The 22,248-nt window shown below is 52.6% G+C and overlaps 1 protein-coding gene across 3 annotated transcripts in view; it reads right to left on the reverse strand.

Moving 5' to 3' along the window:
* Positions 1-1,507: 1,507 nt before the first annotated feature.
* The window catches only part of CORO2A (coronin 2A), a 61,017-nt gene continuing 40,276 nt past the window's right edge, over positions 1,508-22,248 (reverse strand). For all 3 annotated transcript variants that reach the window (XM_043891197.1, XM_043891196.1, XM_043891195.1), the window contains exons 3-12: positions 13,148-13,264; positions 12,038-12,187; positions 10,414-10,593; positions 9,595-9,711; positions 8,779-8,883; positions 7,963-8,059; positions 6,854-6,966; positions 6,478-6,568; positions 5,438-5,712; positions 1,508-4,420 (exon numbers count right to left, since the gene is read on the reverse strand). In XM_043891197.1, the coding sequence (XP_043747132.1) occupies positions 4,289-4,420; positions 5,438-5,712; positions 6,478-6,568; positions 6,854-6,966; positions 7,963-8,059; positions 8,779-8,883; positions 9,595-9,711; positions 10,414-10,593; positions 12,038-12,187; positions 13,148-13,264 (1,377 nt within the window). In that variant the 3' untranslated portion in view covers positions 1,508-4,288. The remainder of the gene's footprint in view (positions 4,421-5,437; positions 5,713-6,477; positions 6,569-6,853; positions 6,967-7,962; positions 8,060-8,778; positions 8,884-9,594; positions 9,712-10,413; positions 10,594-12,037; positions 12,188-13,147; positions 13,265-22,248) is intronic.

Here is a 22,248-nt window from a genome sequence, read left to right on the forward strand (position 1 = left end):
TCATTTTCCCTTAATTCTCTCTTGCCTGATTTCCCCAAGAAACATAACCATTCCCGCAATTGTGAGAAACCGTTCTGGAAACTCCAATTGCCCCCACGCTAAAGTCTCAGCATCTATGGAATGTCAGTTGGCATTATGGGAGTTCCTCAAAAAATTAAAAATAGGACTACCATATGATCCAGCAACCCCACTCCTGGGTGTATATCCAAAGAATATGAAGTCAGGATCTCTGAGATATCTGCCTCCCATGGTCACAGCAGCACTGTTTACAATAGCCAAAATATGGAAACAAAGGTGTCCATCCATGGATGACTGGAGAAAGAAGGTGTGGTACATGTATGTACAGTGAAATGTTATTCAGACTTAGAAAGGGAAATCCTAACATTTTCTAAGTAAATGAGCCTAGAAGACATTATGCTAAGTGAAATAAGCCAGATGGAGAAAGACAAATACTGTACCATATCTAAATATGTGGAATCTAAGCAAAAAAAACAAAGTCAAACTCATAGGAACAAAGAGTAGAAAGGTGGTTGCCAGGGGCTGACAGAAAAAGGTAGGGTGGGGGAAAAGGGTACAGACTTTAAGTTATAGAACCCATAAGTTCTGGGGACCTAATGTACAGCATGGTGACTGTCATTAATAACACTATATTGTGTACTTGAAATGTGTTGAGATTGGCTCTCAAATGTTCTTACCATGCACAAAAATGGTAATGTGAGGTGTTAACTTGATAGTGATGACCATTTCACAGGGAATTGTGATGAGTAGTCCCAATTGCCCCTCACAGTCCAGGGGAAAGAGAACTAGTGAGGTTCACCCACTTCTGGCAACACGGAGTATGCAGAGGAGTGGCTATGGGAAGCATAGCCTTCCAAGACCCCACGTGCCCTGGATTTCCTTGCACCCATAGCCGCTCCTCTGATGTCATCTCATCCTCCTCAATCTCAAACTGTCCAACGAGTTCATAACCATCTCTGCGGGACACTCCCTAGGCATTGCAGCTCTCCATCCAGCTGCTTTCCTGGCTTTTCGAAACAGATCTCTCCTCTGCATCTGTCCCTGCAAAATATACTCCACTCCCAGGCTCCCTCCGAAAGTTCACTGTATGCCATCTTGCTTTCACAAAAGACCTACATGAGTATTTGTTTTCACTAACACAAAACTGAAGCGGATTCTCGCTTTTCTAAAAAAAAAAAAAAAATTCGGCATCTGTTTTGCGGAGTTATTACAGAGGCATCAGGCACCTCCTAGCGCCCCCGGGCAGTTGGAGTGGCATCGTCACGCTCCTTCTGCAGGAACGACACTCCGCATCCTTAACATGACGCTGTCTTAGCTTTGAACTGCGTCTGTGAGCATCTGTGCTTCCCCTTGACTTATTTTGCATGAAGGTAATTGCTTCTTCACGTTTCAGCCATTTTGGCTTATGAAAGGTTTCATGAGCACCTTCTACATTCAGATAGCGAGGGAAACCTGTATTTGTGAAGCAAATCAAGGAAAACTCCATGTATTAAAATGTCTAGGCAGATGTTTATTATTTTGTTAACTTCTTTCCATTGCACAATTCCACATCTATTTATCTTCACTTTTAGTTATTTTTTTATAAAGGTACAAGGAATTTCAGAAACAATATTAAAACAATCAAAGGGTTTCAGGCACGGTTTCGTATTAAAAGCATAGCTCGATTTCTGACTTCCTGCTTCCGTCTATGATACAATCTCAATGATGGTAGATAGATGCCAGAGCTCATCTCCCAGTGCTGTCTTCACTCTCAGAAAGTTCCTGAGTCAACAGTCAGGGGGGCCTTAGGGTATGGAGTAAGGAGATGAGAACACAGTCTGGGTGTCCTGAGCAAATGTTGGGCAAGTCCTACTTCATCAGTCAACAACAAAAACAATTTTTAAAAAATGACTTAAAAAAATATCTGATAAAAATTACCTATCCCTCTCCCTTGCTGTGAAATAATTTAAATAATTTATTGTAGATGTTAAAAAAAGAAAGGAAAAGAAGTTTGTTCATGGGTGCCTTCGTATTGTCTTTAAGCACGAGGTACGGGTCCCTTGGGTGGAGGAGAGCTTGAGCAGGAAGGAAAGGCTCCGAGTGGAGGAGGCATGTGGGCAGCTCCCCAGACAGGACCTCACCTCCCAGCCTTTCCGCTTGTGCCTTTGGGCTTGATGATTCTTCATTCTCTGAGACTAGGTATTCCCTTTTGAACTTGGGGATAACAACGCCTAGCTCACCTGTATTAGAGGAGGACGTGTCAGTGAGTGGGGGTGAGAGGGCTTTGTAAACTGTGAAATGCTGGTCACAGACGAGGTGGGGGGAGGTAACCCCATTCCGTGGAGCTCCGCTTCCCCGACAATGCCTGAGATTTGGCCTTTGGCAAGCTTGGCAGGACCCAGCAACTTAGTAAACACGACAGGGAATGTGGGCATATCTGGTGTGTGTGGGCAAATGAGGGGACTCGGCCATGGCAAGGGGAGGGGGCCATCAGGGGCACAGAGCCCTCATCATGTTGCAGTCGGGGGTCCCAGAGACCCCCAGGATGATGTTTCCTGCTTTTTAGGAGCTTTCAGCCTGGACTTAGAAGATGGGGTTGGAGTCCCAGATCCTGTCTGGTGCTCACGATCCCCATCTTCACTGAAAATAGGTACAGATGGGCCAGTCCACTGGGTCTCTGTCCTGACTGTGCTGCAGAATCATCTGGGAACTTAAAAAACATATACCAGGCCAGGCCCTACTCTGGAGATTCTGCATCAGTGGTCTGGGGTTGGGCCTATATGTCTGTGGTTCCTGAAGGCTCCCAAAGGAATTCGAACATACAGCCTGGGTTGAAACATACCAGGCCCGAGTGGCCCTCCTGCAGTTCCCATCTGAGTTCCAGGATCACCCTGTGCTTTGGGCAAAACTCATGGCTGGCACAGCCTTGGTAAGGAGGGGCACATTTAACATCCAGCATTCCCTGTCTCTAGCTGGGTTGTTGTACTGACCACGGAGAGAGAGAGCGCCTTAGAGAAAGGGCTCAGAATACACAATAGAGAGACACAGAAAAACTGTCAGTCTGGCAGGGAAGTCAGGGTCATCTGGTCCCAGTTCCTTGCCCACTACAGGCATCCCTCTCCAGAAGTCCTCCTGGGTGGGTGCCACACTTCCAGGGCTGGGGCTCCCCACCTCCTGGGGACCTCTCCTGTAACCTTGGGCTGAAACCTGCCTACATCATCCTGGAGGAGGCAGGCTCTATGACCTCAGGGCTTTGGTGGTGGCGGTCAGTGGTCACAGGTACCACTCTGCGGTCTGCATCCCCACCCAAGGGACAGTGTCTACACATACTTGGCTGATTCCAGTTGAAGGGAGAGAGGATGGCCTTGTGTCTGTGTTCCACAATTAGGCGGAACCTTGACTTATTTCCTGGAAGTTAAACTTCCTCTGCCCCTTTGTCAATATCTTTTTGAGTTCCTGCAGCAAACCCAGATCATCACCCTGCAAAGTAGCTTTCCTCAGGTCAAGGCCAAGGCTTTTTCATTTCAGGTGGCAGATCCTCTAAAGGACAGCACATTCCAGGGGCCTCCTTGCTCAGATGGAGAAAGTGGGGCCAGAGAGTGAATGACTTCCGAGAGGTCACAGAGCAAGTCAGGGGCACAGATGAGCCCAGAACCGATGGATTCCTGCCCCGTGGGCTGGGAACCGCACACGTGCTGCCTCACAAACAGTAGCCAGACCCAGGAGACCAGGAGCTCAGCCCAGCCCAGCCACGTACTCTCTGGGGACCTTGATTACTTGCCTGTCTCTGGGCCTCAGTTTCCCCATCTATGGAATAAAGAAGCTGGACCATGCCACTTCTTCGCAAACTTCTGGTTTTTAGTAGGAGAATTATGTATTCCATAGAAGCCAGTATTACAAAACAAAACAGCCCTCCTGGCTTCACCTTCCCCACCCTGCCTTGCTATGAACCACAGCTTGAAAACCAGAGGCAGCTTCACCTCCTAGGTCCTTCCAGCTCTAACTTTCTACAGTACTGTTTTCCCCTTGAGAAGTTATCATGGACCCTTCAAAGCAAGTCAACCGAAGGCAAGGTATCATCTAAAAAGATTCAGTTCAGACACCATTGTTTGAAGAAGGCAATTGGAAAATCGGCAGCAGGTCCCACTGGAATCTTTCAGCGACCAAGAGTTTCATTTCTGGTAAAAAATATAGAAACAGTAGCTGTTCTCGGAGGACCTGTGGTTTGGTTCTGGACCTCCGCATGGAGCCGACTGGTGTCCCTGAGGGCGAGGAGGGCAGAGGACTCTGCTCAGAGCCTTGGTGAGCTCATACGCAAGTTTCTGATCTCCAGTTCCAACTGTTTGGCCTGGACCTCGCGCTGGGTCACCAGCTCGCGGAGCCTTCGGATCTCGTCCTGTTGCCGATAGAACATCTGCAGCAGCTGGGAGAGCAAAGAGCGGAGGGGAGGGTCACCGGGAGGGCTGTCCTGGGATGCAAGGGGGCAGGACACCAGCAGGAAGCACTGACACTGCCCCTGTCACTCAGAAAGGGGGGTGATTGCATTAACAAGGCTGAGACTGGAGGGGGCAGCCATGGTAGATCTTTTACAAAAACCTTGCTTTCTCCACCCAATAAATGAAATTCAAAAAAGAACTGACGTTTCAGATATTTCATGTCTCCTTAGACTTCCCCACAGGTGGAGGAAAGGATACTTGGCCCTGAAGTCCTGGAGACTGGAGTTTTCACCACCACTAAACTATGTGACCTTGGACAGGCTACTTATCTGCTCTTGAACTTCAGTTTCTTCCCCTGGAAACTGGGGGTCAGAAAACTAACCTCGGCATTATTACAACTGCTGCCGGTGTACGGGATGGCACTAGATGTTGGGTGTTTCCCCTAAGGATCTTCGTTATTCCATTGAACGCTCACAAGACCCCATGAGGGTGGGAAGTAGCATTAGTTCTCCCACGTCACCGCTGCGGAAGCTGAGGCTGGGGGAGATTCAGCCCCTGGGTCCCAGAATTAGCGCTCAGGAGAGCCAGACTCAGAATCCCTCCACGAGACACCAGCCCTTATATCTCTGAGCTGCTACTTACTCCCTGGGCCGCTGAGAAAAAACAATCAGATGATATGAGTGCCTGTCTAACTGGGACCTGGCACACGGGATAGGCACTTAACAAAAGTTGACTCTGAGAGCACAGAAAATCCTAGAGAGTCAGATCCAGAAGGGACTTTAATACCCAAGTCAAACCCTCGGCTTTTTACACCATCTGTAAGTAAACCCACCATATCTTGGCATGCGGATGGTGCTCACGACCTGCTTGTTAAATGAACCAGCAAGGTGGGTTCAGTGGCCAGGCCGGCCCACACCGCTGGTCATTTTTCTCGCCCTCACTTTCTGCCTCCCCACCCCAGCTGCTCCCCATCCTTGGTAGACCCACCCCCACCGCGTTCGCACCTCATTCTCTGTCTTCGGTGGGGGGCATTCAAAGATGTCAAAGCCATCTGTGAGCCAGGTTTTCTTCTCCTCCAGCCTGTGTTCTGCCGCCCACCTTGGCGCCTTCTCCTCTGGCAGGGAGAAGGGCCCCCGGCCATCCTCTGCAAGCAGCCTTCCTGTCTGGTTGAGGAGATGAGGCGAGGTGGGGGCCGTGGGCACGGACAGGGTTCTCTCTGAGGGCAGAGGCTGCGGGCTCAGCGGCTCGGCACCAGGCCTGAGGGACATCAGGACGGGCTCTGGGAGGGAAGCAGAGGGCTGTGAGAGGTTGGAGAGCCCCTGAACAGACGCGCCTGAGGGACACTGATACACACGGAGCCACACAGACGCAAAGATACATGCCACATGTGTGGCCCCATGCAGACAGGCACAAGCCCACAGGCCAGAGCGGAGCGTAAATGCACGCATGTGGTTAGGCGAGGCTGGGTTTGCAGGGGCTGCCCCAGAACACCGCGAGCTCCTCCTGCCTGTGGGGCACTCTGCCATCTACCAGGTCATGAACTCTCCCAACACCGGCCTCCCACTCTGCAGGCCCTTGTGTTGGCAGACCCAGGAGGGAGGGTCAGGGCAGGCAGAGCGGGCAGAAGGGCCTGGGCAGTGGCCACTGCCTACAAGGTCTCTGGGGTCAAAGAGTAATTGCAGAAGTGGTGGGCGGATGGGCAGGGGATCCAGCTGAGACGGTCCAGGCACTCTGCACAGCCCAGGGTTTAAAGACATTTTCCATGGAGCAAAATTCCTTGAATTGGGGGGAGTTTCCTGAGCCACTCTGGGCAAGCCCCTTCCTGCCTCGATCCACGTGTATGCATCCTAATGGCCGGAGTCTCACCCACTGGACCCCCAGGAAAGGCCCCTAGTTGCTCTTAACCAGCTGTCAACCACCAGTCCTCCGGGGTTATGGGTTACGGGAAGCCACAAATATCAGGCAAACCCTCTCAGTCACTTGGGGCCACTGGACACTCCAGTGTCCCCCACATTTCCCCGAGCCTTTCCTCTGCCTTCCTCACCTTTATTCATCCCACTGAGCCACTCCTGGGCTGTCAGAGAGGGCTGGGCGCTGGCCGTGGGCGGGTAGATGTCCTCTTGGTAGGATTCTGACTGCAGGAGCAATCAGGACAGTGAGTGGGGATGGTTGGGGGGACCTCTTAGAGAGCCTGGGGTGCAGACTCTCCCAAGCCCTGTGAGTGGAGGAAACTGAGGCCCAGAGCAAAGGGCCGTGCCCCAGCTCACTGAGCAACTCACCGAGAAAGCCTTCCCTCTGAGGAGGGGCCACCAGCCTCCGGCGGCTCCCCCGGGGCACGGGCGCCAGGCTCCAGGCCCCAGGCTCCTCCTCCTCCAGGAGGGGCTCCTCCCTCCCTCGGAGATGGCTCCCACCGCCCTTACCCGTCGTGGTACAATCATGGATACGGGCTCGATGAGGCTTTTGGTTGTGATCAACTTGTAGAAACGGAAGATCTCACAGGAGGACACGTCGAGACCTCTCTTTGGCATAACACCTGTGGGTAGATGACGGAGGAGGGCCAAGAGATTCCTCAGCTGGGGCCTGGGGCAGCAGGGCCCCAGGGTGAGTGGCAAAGCCAGGCTGCACACCTGGTTGTGAACAGAGACCACCTTCCTCCCACTGTTCTTCCCTCAACAAAGAGTCCTACACTGGCTCAGGCCCCGTGCTGGGGAGATGGGGTTGGAACCATCAGACTTTGCCTGCCATCTTTAAGGATTTTAGCCAGACTTTTACAGGAAGTGTGCTCTGCTCAAAGCCCTCCATCACTATCCCCACAGCTCCCAACCCAGATGGTCTTTTTTTTTTAATTTATTTATTTAGGTTGTGCCACTTTAAAAAAAAAAAATTTAGGTTGCAGAGTCTCAGTTGCAGCATGTGGACACTTAGTTGCGGCATGCGGGGATCTAGTTCCCCGACCAGGGGTTGAACCCAGGCCCCCTGCATCGGGACTGTGGAGCGTGGCCCGCTGGACCGCCAGGGAATTCCCCCAGATGCCCTTAATACAGCGACTCCAGCTCCCCTTTGATTAATGTCAGCACGCTCTCTTATCTTTCTCCACCTTTACTTTTAACCTAGCTGTGTCTTTATGAATAAGTGGGTTTCCTGTCGAGGGCACAGAGTTGTATCCTGTCTTGTTTTGCTTCTTACCCCTAAACAAACTTAAAATCTAGGGCCTCTCTTAGGTCAGGGTCCCCCACCTTCTTGCTCCTGTTGTAACTGCTCAGCTTTCAGCTACAACACCTCCACACTCCCCCCAAGTCTCGCTCTGCTTCCCTTTTGGCGCCTCGGGTCTTGCCTCCTCCAGGAAGCCCTCCCTGGCTTCTTCCTATGTGCTCCCAGAGAACCTCCCACATACGTCAAGTAGAGCTCCCATCAACTCAGAGTCTTGACCTGTCTCCCCTTCCACATGGGGACTCTTTTAGGGCCGGGCCTGCAGCTGACTCGTGCCTGTCTCCCCAGGCCCCACGTGGCCTCCGCATCCCACACTCACCGATCCCCTTCTGTGGGTTATAGGAGTGGTATTCCGTCAGGTAGTTCAGGTGGGGCTTGTTGGCACTGATCTCATAGTAGTGGATGTTCCTGTCCCCCTGTGGGGGAGAGGGCGCCGTTCAGGGCTGGGTCCCGCGAGCCCCCCCCTGGCCCCACGGCCCCACGTCAGAAACCTGATGCTCACTATGGCTGTGACTTGGCAGAGCCACCTCACACAAGGGCATACCAGGGGATGGTCTCCACGGCAGCAGGGGGTCCTCACTTTAACACTCAATCCCCCCAACCATGACCCAAAGCCCCCCCGTGTGCCTCCAAGGCAGAGGCGTGGGGAGCACAGACCTGAACCCCACTCCATCCAAGAGCTACACACGAAGGTCAAGAGTGTGGTGTCCTGAGAGCATCCAGCGGGTCTCACCCCTGGGGCACTTCAGGTTGTCACTGTCATAATGACTGGGTGGGCAGGTAGCTGCTATGCCTGACCCTGGGGTGAGGGGCCAGGGATGCCAAACACAGGACAGTCCCACCCGGCGAAGAACCCCCTCTGCCCCAAATTCGAAGCTGCCCCTGCCAAGAAACACCAACTGGCCCCTCCTCACCTGGACCCAGAATTGGGGGGGTGACTAGCTCAGGGTGTCCGGCCAAAGCCCTGGCCCCAGGTGCTCCTGTGGAGCCTGGAAGGTGGGACAGGGCTGGCTGGGGGCTCACCATGGGGGGAGAGGATCCAGCCACAGTCCTGCCTGGCCCTGCCCCTGCCCTGCACTCCAGGGGCCCCAGGCCGGCGGGACCAGGCATCGGCTCCCTCCCGTGCCAGACTGACCTTCCCCACCACGTAGAGCATGCTGGTGTCCGCGTCGTAGAAGGGAAACAGCACACCGGAGGAGCCGTCGAGGTCCACCTCTGTGACAGGCACAGACAGGTCATCCTGCAAAGGAAGGAGGTCCGGGAAGGCCTGTGGGTCACTCACGGAGGACCTCGGCCGAGCTGAGATAAGAATTCCTGCCCCGGGGCTCTGTGTGTGTGTGTGCGTGTGTGTGAGAGGCAGACCACCTCCTTTTGCCTTGCTGGCATTTTGCCTTTAACAAATCACTTCTCATACGCATGACGTCACTCCAGCCTTCCTCCTCCTGGACTTTGTCTACTATGAGGCAAGGAGATTCAGAGCTAGAGAGGAAGCAGCCTGTTCAGCTCTGGCCAAGAGCTCCTTGAAACCAGTACTACTTGGCCTGGTCCTCACCCCCTTCCCCACCCCCACCCACGCTGAACAGGCAGCTCTTCTTGCTCACACGCCTCCCTATTTCATCCTAAGTCCTTGCCCCAGCTGTTCCCCCCATCCAGAAGGCCCTTTCCTTCTCCCACCCCACCCCAAGTCCTGGTCCCAGGCTCAGCCACCTCCCCTCCCTGACACCGAGGCTTCTCCTAAGTCCTGACCGGCCCCCCCCCCCCCAGCCTTGAATGACAAGATGCAGAAGATCTGGGTGATTGCCATCAGGCTGTTGGCACCTCCCTGGTTTTCATCAATCAGTTTGGTCAGTGAGTGAATGCCTGAATGAACAGATGAAGCTAGCACTCAGCGAAGGGGTGCTGGGGGGTTGGTGTGGTGAGGGGTGCTGGTAGGGCTGCTCTGGTGACTTACCTGGTCCCAAAGGGCCATCTGCCGGTTGTTCCACCGGGATGTGCCGGTGGACAGCAGCTTCTTCAAGTTCCCCAGAAATAGCACTTTGCTGGCCCGGTGCCCTTTATAGTTGGCTTCCTGGAGTGACATGTGTGGTCAGGGACTCCTTGTCTTCCACCCGAAATGCCTTCTTTTCTCATCCCAGTTCTGCCTGGGGAATCCTTCCAGAGGCACCACCTCCAGGAAGCCTTCCTGGATCTTTCCCAACCACATAAAGTCTCTCCCACTATTTTTGTTGCGGGTTCTTTTTTAAATTAAGACAGAGGCAGACTTCAGCCCAGCTCCACGTTTTTGCTAAGATTATTACTGAGCATCCACTACATGCAAGTGGGCACCATCACCTGGGTTATTTCATTTAAACTTCCCAGAGGAAGGACTAATGTCCTCTTGTTGCAGATGAGAAAATAAAACCTCAGAGAGCAGAAAGCGCTTGTCTAAGGTCACACAGTGGATAACGGTGGTACCTTACGGTCTCCTGACTCCACGTCACGCCTCTTGACAGAGCCGAGGCATACTGACAGCTTTGGAGTTAGACCCGGTTCAAGTCTCAGCTTTCAGTGTGGGCAGGTCCCTTAGCCTTTCTTAAGTCTCACTTTTCTCAACTGAAAATGGGTATGATATATTCAACACCTCCCAACAGATGGGGACACCATGCATAAAGACCTTGGCTAGAACACCGACAGCATTACTGCTCTGTTCTCAGAAGCCCCTGTGCTTCCCCCATGCCCACTCCACTCCTGGCTCCTCCGACCCCAAGCCAGACCCCAGCCTGGCACCAACCTGGAGGACGGTGCCTGCTCGGGGGTCTAGAACCCGAATCTTGCGGTCTTTACAGGCGGTGGCCAGCAGGCTGCCGTTGGTGTTGAAGGACATGGAGAGGATCACGTCCTGGTGACAGTTAATTGTCTTCACGGGGCTCATGATTACAGTCTCCTTTGAATCCAGGTTCCAGACCATCACCTGCACAGCAGAGAGCCGGCTCTGAACCCAGCCCCGCCCCCAGCCCCCACAGTCACACGCCAGCCAGGGTGCAGTGAAACACGGTATCCCCGGGAGGGAAGCCACAGATGGCAGTCTGGCCAAAAGGCCTCGGGTGAGAGGATGGATCTGCCCGCTGACGTGGCCACGTAGCAGGAGGGGGGAGTCAGCAGTCAGGCGGTCCAGCAGTGAAAAGAAAACACCATCTGCTTGGAGCAACGCAACATCCACGCTGGGAGGACCCCAGGGAACCGGCTAATCCAGGGGGTTTCAAACAGTCATTAGCAACAGTTTCCACCACACAGTTAATAAGGGATGCCATGTTTAGCTGCAGAGGCTGTATACGGCACAGCTCCAGGGCAGCCCATTCCCACAGTCCAAGATGTGAACCGGGCCCCCTGGAGTTGTGTGCAGATAGAACTGCACCACCGTAGGCAGTGAAGTGAAAGTCGCTCAGTCGTGTCTGACCCCTTGCACCTGTGGACTCTAAGTCCACGGGATTCTCCAGGCCAGAATACTGGAGTGGGTAGCCTTTCCCTTCTCCAGGGGATCTTTCCGACCCAAGTCTCTCGCATTGCAGGCAGACTCTTTACCAGCTGAGCCACGCGGGAGACCCATGAGCAGCAGCACACCCTATCTAGACAGACAACAGAGTCCTTTTGGTCAGAATGGGGCAGAGGACCTTTCAACCACTCCCACCCCACCCTCCGATCCATCACAGAGGCTTCTGAGGTGCCTCTGTAAAGCCTTATCGAGTTGTGAAAGGACGAGTTCAGAAGTCAGGATGGCATCAACCCCATTGGTGTACAGACTGAGGCCCAAAGAACGGGGACTTTCCCGGGTCACACTGTAAGTCAGAGACTGGGACAGTGGGAACAGAATCAGATCTCCTGTGCTGTGAATGTCCTCATCCCACAGGCCCACGGCTTGCTAACTTGACAGTCAGTGAAGGAGGGTGAGGCATCTCTGAGCAGGGTCCAGCTCACCCCCTCCAGGAAGACTAATGGATGGAATAGTGTCCCGCACCAAAACTTATGTCTACCCGAAACCTCAGAATATGACCTTATTTGGAAATAGGGTTTTGACAGATGTAATGAAGTATCAATACAATCAGGCTACACTGGATTTGGGTGGGCCCTACTATGACTGATGTCCTTATGAGAAGACATGTGGATACACAGAGAAGACAGAGATGGAGGCAGAATGCAGTGAGGCAGCTATACACCAAGGAAAGCTTGGAGCCCCTAGAAGCTAGAAGAAGCACAGAAGGACTCTTCCCTATAGCCTTGGAGAAAGCATGGCCCTCCTAACATCTTGACTTTGGATTTCTGGCCTTCAGAACCATGGGAATACACTTCTGTTGTCTTAACCCACCCAGTGTGGTTCTATGTCAGGGGAGCCCCAGGAGACTAATACACAAACCCACCTTGTAGTCATAGCCGGAGCTGAAGAGGATGTTGGCAGCCGTGGGGTGCCACTCCACCAGGCCCACTTTGCGGGCATGGCCCACCAGCTCCTTCCTGAAGGCTGTGAGGTTCTTGGTCAGCAGCTGCTTGGGGATGTCCCAGAGTTTAATCTGTCAGGAGAGGCACGGCCCATGGGGAGTGTTAGCTGGGGTCCCCTCACACCCCGACAACCCTGAGCAGCAAAACCGGCAGTGCTCCGCAGAAGGGCCAGGGCAAGTCTATCTGCATCTACCTGTTACCCAGTGGAAAGGCAGCTGGGGCTCCTCAGAGGGACAGGGGCTTTCCCGAGGTCCATCCAGCCCAAGCAGGGGCTGGAGATGAGCCGAGGCTTCTGGGAATCTGTGCCATCCTAACCGGTAGGTGAATGGACGGGCCACAGGCCTGATTCCCAGGCTGGAGATTACAGCAAGTCCACCTCTCAGCCTAGAATATCCCTCAGAGTACCGTGGTCCCAAAGGCTCAGGGGAGAGCTCCGAATGCCAAGAGGAAGGGTTTATGCTATATCCTTAGGGAACTGGGGAGCCAGCGCAGTCTCCGGAGCAGGACAGGGCAGGGACAACCCCCAACCCCTTCTGTGAGAGGGGCCCCCTTGGATGGCCCTGAAAAGGAAGACTAAAGGCGAGAAGGTAGGCATTTAATGCTCCCAGTCTTATCCTTTTAAATCTTCCCTCCAAGTAAGCTCTTCCCTCCCCACTCTCTATGAGATTATATGGCATAATATTTTCAAGCCACAGTAAAAATGCCCTTCACAGCATTTTTTTTCCCCTTCAAAGCATTTTATAGTTTTCCCGGAAGACATGCATTCCCATCAGGAAATGACACTGATCCTCATTGGAGGGTTGGGAGCTCTTAGGCCCATTTTATAGATGGGACCGAGGCCCATAGAGAGGAGGGGCGGCACCCCAAGTCCCACAGAGCCCAGAACTTCTCCTCTCTCTAACTCATGCCCTCCTCACACAGTGACCTCACCTTGTCAAGGATGGAGGAGTCAGGAGCGTCAGAGCTGCGTCCAGATGCCATTCTGCCTCCCTCCACCCCAACCCCACTCCTCTTGGGAAAGGGGCACTCACCGTGGCATCTTCAGAACAGGAGGCGATCTCAAAATCATTGAAAGGGTTCCATTTGACATCTAAGACATTCCCTCTGTGCCCGCAGACCTTCGGGTAGTGGGGGTCCAACTTTCCTGTCTGTAAAACAGTACCCAGGGAGGTTGAGGAGAGGATGCGGCTAATTCCACGTTAGCACCTGGAGGAGGGTCACTTGGGCAGCCAGCAGTCACTGCGTGGACAGGAAGACGTAGAGGGCAGAGCTAGTAGTGAATCCAGGACTTCCCACTAATCCCTGTGTGATCCTGGGGGAGTCACGACACCTCTTGAGCCTCAGGAAAATGGAGCCAGTAATAGATATTTCAGAGTTCAAGTGAGGTTCACAGGAGGTGAGGTATGGGAAGGGTCTAGCGCAAGTGTCTAGCACATGGTAGGTGTTTAATAAAAGGACATTTCTCTTCATATACGGCTGGCAGGAATGCAAAAAGGGTGCAGCCACTGAGGAACACAGCCTGGCAGCTCCTCAAAAGGGTCAACAGAGTTACTGCGTGAGCCCATAATGCTACTCCTAGGTCCAGCCCCGGGAGAAATAAAAACACAGGTCTACAAAAAAACTGTACGCCAGTGCTCACAGCAGCATTGTTCAAAATAGCCAAAAGGTGGGAACAACCCAAATGTCCATAAATGGATAAATAGATTATAAAACCGTAGTATAGTCATACAATGAAATATTTTTCAAAAAAGGGAAGGAAGTTGTGTCCAACTCTTTCCGACCCTGTGGGCTATAGCCCACCTGGCTCCTCTGTCCATGGGATTCTCCAGGCAAGAATCCTGGAGTGGGTTGCCATTTCCTCCTCCAGGGGATCTTCCCAACCCAGGGATAAGAACCCACGTCTCCTGCATTGCAGGCAGATTCTTTTATCACTGAGCCACCCAGGAAGCCCCAGTATATTTATGAAATGAAATATGGTCAAAAAAGGGAATGAAGTGCTGACACACGCTACAACTGGGTGCTAGCTGGCAGACACCAGACATAAAAAGCCTCATTCTGTGTGATTCGGCTTAGATGATGCACCAGATGTAGCTTTGCTACTTGAGCAAAGGAACACACCCCCTGGTACCTAGAACTCTGAACCCTGACTGATGCATGTTAGAAGTCCAGGACGGGGGTAATTCCCTGGCTGTCCAGTGGTCAGGACTCTGCTTTCACTGCTGGGGGCCTGGGCATGTCTCAAGTTGAGGAACTAAGATCCCAGAAGCGTCTAGGTGTGGCAACAACAACAAAAATCCAAAACAGTTAAATCCATAGAGACGGAAAGCAGACTAGTGGTTGCCTAGGGCTGGGGGAGAAGGGCATGAGTGGCTGTTAATGGGAATGGGGTTTCTGCGGTGATGAAGTTATTTTCAAATTAGTGGTGACGGTTGCACAACACGTGAGTATCTAAAACCCACTGAATCACACACTTAAATGGTGAATTTTACAGTATGTGAGTTATGAAGCTGAAAGGCGCTCAGTCATGTCCGAGTCTTTGCCACCCGTGGACTATACAGTCCGTGGAATTCTCCGGGCCAGAATACTGGAGCGGGTAGCCTTTCCCTTCTCCTGGGGATCTTCCCAACCAGGGATCGAACCCAGGTCTCCCGGATTGCAGGTGGATTCTTTACCAGCTGAGCCACAGGGGAAGCATGTGAGTTATACTTCAATTAAAAAGAAAGGGTGGGTTTTTCCTGGGGGCACAGTGGATTAAGAATCCAGCTGCCAATGCAGGAGACACAGGTTCAATCCCTGATCCAGGAAGATCCCACACGCCATGGAGAAGCATGAGAAGCCTGCGCGCTGCAGAGAGAGGAGCCCCGACTCACCGCACCTGGAGAGAAGCCTGCGCAGCCAAAAACACATCAATCAAGAAGAGAAACAAGAAAGGGCACTTCCTCCCTTCCCCTCTTTCCTGCTGAGAACTCCTGTCTCGGGGCTGGGAGGACACACAAGGTTCACAGCCCTGCAGCTGAGAACTCCTGGGTCACGAGAAAACGACACCAGTTCAAGCACAGAAGCTGGCGGCTGGCGGGGACCCGCACACGGATTTCACACATCACGCTGCATGGCCCTGGCAGTACAGGGCCCAGGACCGGGCCCTCTGCCCGCCAACGCAGACACCGCCCACATCCTCAGGTTCCAGAGCCCGCCCAGCGGAAGGCTCCACCTTACATCTCAGCGAAGGAGACAGGGGAGAAGAAAACTGGCTGACACCCACCCACCGGCAGATCATTACAGGGAACCTGGAGGACAGGCCCAAGGCAAAGTGCTGGGTGAACACAAGATGCAGTACTTGACCTCACAGAACTAATAGTCTCGGGGATATTTAGAAATGTATTTTCAAGGACGGAGCAAACTCAGGGCTCACCCACAGGCTCTTCTTCCCTCACCTGCCCAACTCTGCAGAGACCCTTGCACTCGTGGGATGCCCTGAGACCATGCCCAAGGGAGAGGAAGTGAAGACCAGGGACGCTCTATGGCCTTGCCGCCCAGGGCTCCAGAGAGGGCAGCTGCCGTGACTACAGACACAGGGCACCCCATTACCTCTGGCAAACTAGGAGACAGACACCCGAGCCTCTGGTTCATGCATCTCAGCTCTGAAAACAGGCCGTGGTCCCAGGCTCCCCTTCAGAAATCCTCTGCCCAACTCCGATCTCACTTCTTGGGAAAGGGTCTTAGACATCTCTCCCTAGACTGGATCCCTTCCAGGAGGGGGAACCCTATAAAGCACATTATTTGATACATTGGGACGTGAATGGTAGATAAAAGTATTGTAAAGCTCAACTGAGTGAATTTGACAACGTACTGTGGGTACGTAAGAAAAAAATTCCTATTTTTAGGAAACATACTAATACTTAGGGATAAAGGGCAAAGATATAGGTAACTTACCATCAAAGGGTTTAGAAAACAAACAAGTACTTTCACATACATTGGGAAAGACCCTGAGGCTGGGAAAGATTGAAGGCAATAGGAAAAAGGTGGCAGAGGATGAGATGGTTGGATGGCATCACCGACTCAGTGGACATTAATCTGAGCAAACTCTGGGAGATGGTAAAAGAGAGGGGAGCCTGGCGTGCTGCAGTCCATGCGGCTGCAAAGAAGTGGACATCACTGAGCAACTAAACAACAACAGACATTCAGAGAGGGAGAGAGAGAGAAAATAAAGACTTGGGATGTGTCATTTGATAGTGCTGTGTGAGGAGGTGAGCACAAGATCAACGTCTTTCAGATGGTTTAGCCTTCTTCACGGATGAAGAAAACAGGCCCCCGGGCGGGGACGGGAGCAGCAAGGCAGCACCTGGAGTGAGGGCCCAGCACCCACGGGCCCAGCTCAGGTCTCCCAGGGACCAGCGCTCCAAGCCCCCAGGTCATTCTCCACTGTCCCAAAATACGACGAATAATCTCTCCCTTGCAGGGTGGTGAGGGTAAAATGACGTCCTGTGGCTGAAAAGTCCACCAGTGATCTGCTACAGGAAGTGCTCCAATAAGAGCTTTGATCACGCGTGCCTGTGTGTGCTCACGCACATGCATGCGTGCTAAGCTGCCTCAGCTGTGTCCGATTCTTTGCGACCAGAGGCACTGTAGCCCACCAGGCTACTCTGTCCGTGGGATTCTCCAGGCAAGAATGCTGGAGTGGGTTGCCAACACACACATGCATCTACATATGTGTATATATACATATATTTTTTTAAATAAAAGTTTTTGGTTGTGCCTCTTGGCATGAGGGATCTTAGTTCCTCCCTGATTAGGGATGGAACCCACATCCCCTGCATTGGAAGCACAGAGTCCTAACCATTGGATGGCCAGGTAAGTCCCACACATGTACACTAAAGTTGAGAAAAAAAGACTGGAAGGAAATGCATCAAAATGTTACTCATGGTTATCTCTATACGGTGAGCTAAATGGGTGTGGCTTTTTTTTTAATCATCCTCTGTATCTTAAAATTTTGTCTTCTAAACTATAAAAACTGTGTAAAATTTTGCAATAAAAAGGTATTTAAGAGGGAGGTTTGAGAGGGAGGGGACGCGTATCCCTGTGGCTGATTCATGTTGATACACGGCAGAAACCAACACCACATGGCAAAGCAATTATCCTTCGATTAAAAATAAATAATTTTTTTTAAAAAAGGTATTTAAGACAAGACTACAGACTTTCTGAAAAGATCAGGTCCTTGCAGGATTAGCTAAAAATTTCTGATAAAACTGCAGAGCTTGAGGGGCTTTGTGATCAGGAATGGTAAAAAAAACCCAGCAAAGCTCAACTAGCCTGCACCTGCGGCAGGTATTACCAATGGATCACTGACCACCCCCGCCCCCGCCCCCCAGACTGGAGGAGGAACTGGCCCAGGGTCACGGGGAAGGTGAAGGGCTGGAGCCCAGGGTGAGCCTGCGGCATGCTCACTGTGGTCAGAGGGAGCACCGGCCCTCTCTGAGTCGGTGTCCTGACCCCCTTCCTGCACACAGGCTTTCCCTTCTCTAGGATCATTTTCTGGGCCAAAGGACCAAAGCAGTCAGCAGCGCTGTCTTTGGCTGTGGCGTACCCAGGTGCTCTCAAGGCCTTGATCTCTGCACTCTGGCCCAGGGCCAAGCCCCAGTCTCTGCCCTGAGAAAGGTTTCTCAAGAGAGCGGATTGTCCCTGGCCTTAGCTGACTGGAGGCAATGTGCCCAGGAGCCCCGTTCAGACTCCAGCCCCCGGCTCTGTGAGCCTCAGACTTGGAGGTGCCTGAGAGCCAGGCCTGGCTCTGGCGGGCACTCCTCCCGAACCTCCGAGAGCAGAGGCCCCAGCCCCACACAGCTTCTCTTCCTTCTTAATGAACCGAGGATGGCAGGTGGTCCCCAGAGACTGGTTGGCCCTGTGCCTAAGAGGGTTTCTGTGGGAGGACCCACATTAATAGACATTAGCCAGTCTGATGGGCTATTGACCGGGCTGCTAAAAGCCCTGTCAGGACAGGGATATTTATAATCCAGAGGCCACTGCTGTCTTTCAGCCCATTAGGCCAGCAGTCAGCCAAGGACAGGACTCTGATTTGTGGGTGTGGGTGTGTGTGTGTGTGTGTGTGTGTGTGTGCGCGCGTACATGTGTAGGTTCTAAATGGGGGCTTCCCAGGTGGTGCTAGGGGTAAAGAACCTACCTGCCAATACAGAAGATGTAAGAGAAGTGGGTTCAATCCCTCAGGAAGATCCCCTGGAGGAGGGCATGGCAACCCACTCCAGTATTCTTGCCTGGAGAGTCCCCACGGACAGAGGAGCCTGGAGGACTACGGTCCATAGGGTTGCAAAGAGTCGGACGCAATGAAGCGACTTAGCGCACACAGCACAGACTCTCATCAGAGGGGACACGCCTGTCCTCCTCGTGGACGCCACGGAGCTGCTCAGCCCGGAGCCTCTGAGGGGCTGTCCTGGGGCAGAGGAAGTGGACGGGACTGTAGGACCCAGAAGGCAGGAGCCAGGTGGGTGGGACAGGAGAGGCGGTGGGGCTACTGTCGTGACCTTAGGGCTCACAGGGAACCTGCCTCTTGGTCAGCGTCCTCACCTACAAAATGGCAAGGGCAGTAGAATCTCAGGGTGGAGGTGAGGATTAAACGAGTTCACACACACACAGTGCTTAGGACTCTGTCTCGGGAATCCCCTGGTGGCCAGTGGTTAGGACTCAAGAGCTTTCATGGCCAAGGCCTGGGTTCGTATCCTGTTCAGGAAACTAAGATCCCACAAGCTGCGTGGCACGACCAAATGAAAAAAAAAAAACAGACTCTACCTGGTACATGGTGAGCTCTCAGGAAATTCACTAATATAAGTTCATCAGAGCTAATCACAACTAGCCAGCTTTATTGTTGCCCGGAACTCTGCAGGGGCCAGGATGTACTTAGTGAGGCCAAGGTGTCCCCAGTGAATGCACTCAAGCACATTATTACACCTATAAGGAACATGTTTGCAAGTATTTTTCTTTAGGAACCATAATTTCAAGAGTCATTTATGTGCCAGGCCCTGTGCTAGGGGCTCTGCTCGATTATTTAATTTCCCTCCAGCCACCCCAGGAAGGCGTGCAAGAATCCCCATTGAGAACGCAGAAACTGGGGATAGGAAGGGTTGATAATCAGAGCCACTCCAACCACGGCAGAGCCGTGAGAACTGGGAATGCTTTCTCTCACTCATGGTCTGCCTCTTGCTATCGTCACACCATAGTTATGATCAGCATCAAGCAGGCCTTTCAGTGAGGACCGACTATGTGCCAGATCTTATGTCCCATGCAAGTGGCGGCAGAAGATGAATTACTCTTGATCTGTGCCCTCGAGGAGCTGCCAACCTGTGGAGGAGGCAGGATATAGTGTACTCAGGGCTCAGAGGCAGAAGAAATGCCCTGGGGGATCAATCAAAGAAGGCTTCCTGGAGGAGGATGCCTTTGAATTGGGCCTTAAAGACTTTGATCAGACTAGGATGAAGGGGAGGCACTGCAAGTCAGAAAGGCTGGGCCATACACAGATAGGTTTTAAGTAGAGAGATCCTAAAGCAAACAGGAGGAAAGGTAGGCTGATGGGTAGGAAGGTAGAGAAGTCCAGACAGGAGGGGACAGGTCACCTTGCATAGAGAGAGATGCACATGGAGAGATGGACAAGTGGACAGATGAGACATGTCCTAACTAGAGTCGGTGAGACTTAGCCAGAGGGCTGCTCAGAGGAAACAGCTGAGGGGAAAAGACGACAGGAGTGTTCCCTAATCTTGTGAATACATGTGCTGCTAAAATGCAAATCACGTTCCCAGGAGGATTTAGGGAACGCATCATTCATCAGCCCTCCTCTCACAGGCACAGAGGGAGCCTGGGGAGGGTCCACTATAGACCCCACACCCAGGGCTGGAAGTGGTGGACAGCAGAGGCTATCTGGTAACCTTGCCTGGTCACCTCCAGAGGTGGGGAGCCCGCGTCCCCGCTAGGTGGCTTATTTCACTTTCAGACCTTGTTACAAACTGTGAGCAAACACTTCTTACTCGGAGCCTAGTATAGCTTCCCCGTGGCCCTCCCCACTCCCCTTACTCTCCACTTCTGGTTCCAGCTCTGTCCTTTGGACCCCGAAGGACACCTCCACCCCACGCCACCTCCCTGGTCCCAGGCCAGCTCCCTCCAGGCTGAACAGACCCTCAGAACTGGAAGAGACTTTCTCTCCCAAAGAAAAACAGTACAACAGTCTAGCACACACCCTGCATCTCTCCATTTCTAGAAGGGGAAGCTGAGTATGGAGGGGACGGGTGTGTGCTGTGGGGGGCTCTGCGGTTTACGGCGTCAGCTGGGATGTGGATGAAGAGTTGTGGTCAGAAAGGCAGGACTTTGTGAGCAGGCAATGGGAGGGGGGTGGGTCCCAGGAGGGACGTGGCATGACGCATGCTTAAGCAGGGTCTGGCTGGCCTCCAAGGGCACAGCAGTGAAGTGCCCCCCTCCCCTGCTCCCAGGCACCTGTTCACCACACGTCCCTCCGGCCCCTAAGCCCACACCCTCCTCCGGCCTGGCCTACTCCCAGCGATGCTGCTGGGCTTGACCCCAGAGCTCTGCCTGTTCTTGCTGGCATTCCTCCTGACCTCCACACCTCACAGCAAAGTCCACCTCCCACCTGATCAGGTGGGTCTGCGGGAGGCCTGGTGCCAGGGTCCAAAGCCCAACCTGGCCTGTGCCCCAGGCTCAGGGCGGGCGTGTCCCCAGACCTTCCCATTGAGCCTTTGTTCCCTGAGCGCAGCCCCTGGTTGCCTAGGCTGCCAGCGCCACCCTGCAATGGGTTGACCCTGGGGCACGGGGCGGAAGGGAAAGGGACTGTGGAGTCACTCCCTTCGGGACACCTGACACCACAGGGGCCAGCCTGGCCCTTCTGAGAATAAATCCCATACACGGTGGGAAAGCCAGGAATCTTCCAGTCCTGCGCGAAAGTGAAGAATTCGCTAGCCTGTCCCTTCCTTCTACCTTTACTGACATTCTCTGTGCCTGGATGGGACTTAAGCCCTGGTAACTGACAAGGAACCGACGTGAACCAGAGCCAAAACTCAGGAGTGCAGGTCGGCTGAATGAGGGTGGGGCCCCAGGACCATGCCCAGGTCTGGGTCCACACCTTTCCTGAGCAGGGTCCTTCAGACAGTCAGCTCCCTGAGCCTCGGCATCCTGATGCATATAATGGGGCAACACCGCCCATAAAATGGGCTAATAAAGGTGCAGCGTAAGCCCTGTCCCTGCTGACTACATGGAAATGGGCCCGCAGGCCTGTCTGCCCAGGTAAGCGCTGCACCGTGGGACCAGCACGGGTCCTTTTCCTATCTCAGCCTCTGCCTCCTGCTCCGTCACGCTGGATGTGGTTACTTAAGAAAATGTCAACCAAATGCAACACGTGGACCTTCTTGATGCTGATTCAAACAAACCCGGAGCAAAGAGGCATTTATGAAGCAATCAAGGGCTTCTTCACATAATAGGAAATTGCTGTGATCCTGGCATTGTGGTTATGTCACATTCTGTCAGTAACAGAAAATATTATTTTATAGAATTGCAAACTGAACTCTGGGGGTAAAATGACAGTCTGGGCTTTGCTTTAAAATATTGCAGGGAAAAAAAAGGGATGGATGAAGCAAGCATGACAAAGTCTTCAAAATTCTTGAGTCTGGGTGTGAGGAGTTCATGATATTGTTTTTCCCTACCTTTGTGTTTGAAAATTCTTTTTGTAACGATAAAAAAAAAAAAAAAAGGAACTAGAATAGAGCCTGGCATCACCTGGGAGTCGAGACGCCAGATTTAACAAATAAAAAGAGGATACCTGGTAAAATTTGAATTTCAGATAAACAGCAAAGGACTTTTTAGAAGTTATGTTCCATGTAATACTTTACTTATGCTATAAAACTATTTGTGAAAATAGCTTGGCAGTTTCCTATAAAATGTAACATGTAACTACTTTATGATCCAGAGATTGTACTCCTAGGCATTTATCCCAGAAAAATGGAATTTACTTATGTGCACACAGAACCTTGTATACAAATGTTTATAGTAGTTTCAGTCCTAACAGCTCCAAACTGGAAACAGTCCAGACGGCCTTCAACAGCCAAGGGTTCAACAAACTGCAACC

This window comes from Cervus elaphus, chromosome 29 (genome assembly GCF_910594005.1).
Source record: "Cervus elaphus chromosome 29, mCerEla1.1, whole genome shotgun sequence".
NCBI classification, from domain to species: Eukaryota; Metazoa; Chordata; class Mammalia; order Artiodactyla; family Cervidae; genus Cervus; species Cervus elaphus.